Source organism: Crinia signifera, chromosome 7, assembly GCF_055691185.1.
Source record: "Crinia signifera chromosome 7, ASM5569118v1, whole genome shotgun sequence".
NCBI lineage: Eukaryota > Metazoa > Chordata > Amphibia > Anura > Myobatrachidae > Crinia > Crinia signifera.
In genome coordinates, this window is record NC_139223.1 from 4,553,183 (window position 1) to 4,555,834 (window position 2,652).

At 43.4% G+C, this 2,652-nt stretch overlaps 1 protein-coding gene across 1 annotated transcript; it reads left to right on the forward strand.

Annotated features, from left to right (window-relative positions):
- The first annotated feature begins 665 nt into the window (after positions 1-665).
- Positions 666-1,559, forward strand: LOC146020845 (taste receptor type 2 member 40-like). Its single transcript, XM_083154365.1, has one exon. The coding sequence runs from the start codon at positions 666-668 to the stop codon at positions 1,557-1,559; it is 894 nt and encodes a 297-aa protein (XP_083010491.1).
- The last annotated feature ends 1,093 nt before the right edge of the window (positions 1,560-2,652 follow it).

Here is a 2,652-nt window from a genome sequence, read left to right on the forward strand (position 1 = left end):
ATACTGTGACGCGCGTGGATACTGTGACACATTCAGATAGCGGCACCGTGTTGCTGGCGATCCGCCAGCAGCATGCTGCTGGCGGATCGCCAGCAAAGACGAGCCAAGATTCATCTGTACCGCTGCTTCCTCTCCCCTTGCCACCATGGGGATGATGATTTCTGATATCTGAGGGCAGCTCACAGTGGATTTTTTTTATTCCTATGTTGGCCAACATGTACCTGTCAGGGGCCAAAGTGATCCTTTGGATACATGGATTATGCTGTTGCTGTAAAGCTTTCCTCAGTATATGCTGATTTTTCCATCAGATGAGGATCAGACTGATATAAAATAAACAGGTATCAAATGAAGCAGTGTCACACTGACACCTGATATAGATGCCCCGGCCATCATACACAGCCCACACCTGTGATCCAAGTAATGACACCTGATATAGATGCCCCGGCCATCATACACAGCCCACACCTGTGATCCAGGTAATGACACCTGATATAGATGCCCCGGCCATCACACACAGCGAACACCTGTGATCCAGGTACTGAGGATATTTGCATGTGATGCTCATATAGATCTGACTCTCCTGCCTCAGTCTCATCATTCTGCTACCGAAGTGTCATCTATCCTCGTAGCCATAGGGAATCCAAACAAGGGTCATAAAGACAAAGATGTCAGATCTGGAACTTATCAAACTCATTGTTGCAGCGATCACTGGACTATCTGAGACCATTATTAGCTCATTAATTATTAATGTGTACCTCAGAGGCAGGAAAGAAATCAGTAATCTGGGCGCTTGTGATAATATTCAGCTCCTTACAGTGCTCACAAATATCCTCTGCCAGGTCTACTTGTCAGTTCGCAGCATTTTGTCCTTCTTTACCTTATATCAGATTATTGGTGAAAACTCAGTAAGAGCCTTAATTGTCCTACAAAGTGTCCTACATGATATCAGCTTCTGGAACACTGCCTGGCTCTCCGTCTTATACTCTGTCCGATTAGTGAACATTAAACACCAGCTACTCCTTTGGGCTAAAAGAAGGATCACGTCTTGTGTCCCACAGCTCATAGTGGGGTCACTGCTATGGTCCATTGTCATTAATATTCCTATACTGTGGGCTACAAGTCTTGACATTCCCAGAAATAACACAGAGGATCCATCTCACTTTGGCTTTGTGGTCACTTGGAATTCTGCTTTTGTCATCTTCAGGATGCTGATGAGATTTTGTCCATTTTCTGTGACGTGTCTGTGTATCGGGATGAGTGTCTCTGTGCTGCTGAGACACATCCGGAGGATGAAGCAGGGAGACTCTCATGTGACATCTGCCCAGCTCTATGGCCACGTCCGAGCTGTCTGCTCCATGACTGCACGTGTTCTGCTGGACTTGACGTTGTATATTATATTTTCAGTTACATTTTACTCAACATTTATCAGAGTTGGAAGCATTTTCCAGTTTATCCTTTGGTTATTTATTCAGTTTTTTCCCATTGCTCAAACTCTGATCTTAATTTTGGGAAATCCCAGATTAATGAGCAGATTATGTGGTTGCAGTGTCCCCACCTGAGGACAAGTCTCTGCCCTTATAATTAGAGATGAGAGGAACGACGTCTACGAGCCGCGCTTGCAAGTTTCTGGCTTTGGTCGGAAACCCGAGTGCGAGAAAGGGTTTCGGGTGTGGGGTATGGCGCTACACAAGGTCAAACATAGATTGTGGCGATGGAGCTACTTATCTTAAATGTTCCTGATCTCTTGTCTTCTCACGATCTTGTTGTTTGTCTGGATTTTCTCTTTCAAAGATTTTGTATAGAGGAAAAGACAGAGAGATGGAGGGTATTATGTCAGGAAGGAAGTTTGATATGGGTCTCTAAAATGTAAGATGTGTCCCAGTGCTTCAGTATTCTCACCTCACTTACATAGATTTGTAGTGAGGATAAGTATATCTGGGTATCTTTTTCTTCATTTTCAGGGTTGTTTGAGGGAGGCGTACCTCACTTACACATTAAAAGGCTAGAAAACTTGCATCAAGGTATCTTTCTCAAGCTGCGTACCGGTACTCACGATTTTCTATGTGTGTACACAAACATCAAGGTTTCTTTTATGACTCCAAAGCACTCCTCTTGAGTTGGTAAAAAGTTTTTTTTTTTTCCCAACATAAAATTTCCTTCTTCCTTGGAGGGCGATTGGTGCCAAAGACGTTCATGCAGAGAGTAATTAATCCAGATTAATAGCAAGTCCTCCTGCCGACGCATTTCAAGATGTGCATCTCTTTATCAAGGCATGATGCCTTGATAAAGAGATGTAAGTGAGGTGAGAATACTGAAGCACTGGGATATATATTACATTTTAGAGACCCATATTAAACTTCCTTCCTGACATAATACCCTCCATCTCTCTGTCTTTTTATCTATACAAAATCTTTTAGAGAGAAAATCCAGACAAACAAGAAGATCGTGAGAAGTCAAGAGATCAGGAACATTTAAGATAAGTAGCTCCATCGCCACAATCTATGTTTGACCTTGTGTAGCACCATACCCCACACCCGAAACCCTTTCTCACAGTCTTGTATCTGGTCAATTAAGGAATAGCCCTTGGAGGTGAAGGGAAGGCAGCATAACACTGAGGAATACAGCGCCCAGGTTTTTGTCTCACCATTTTAC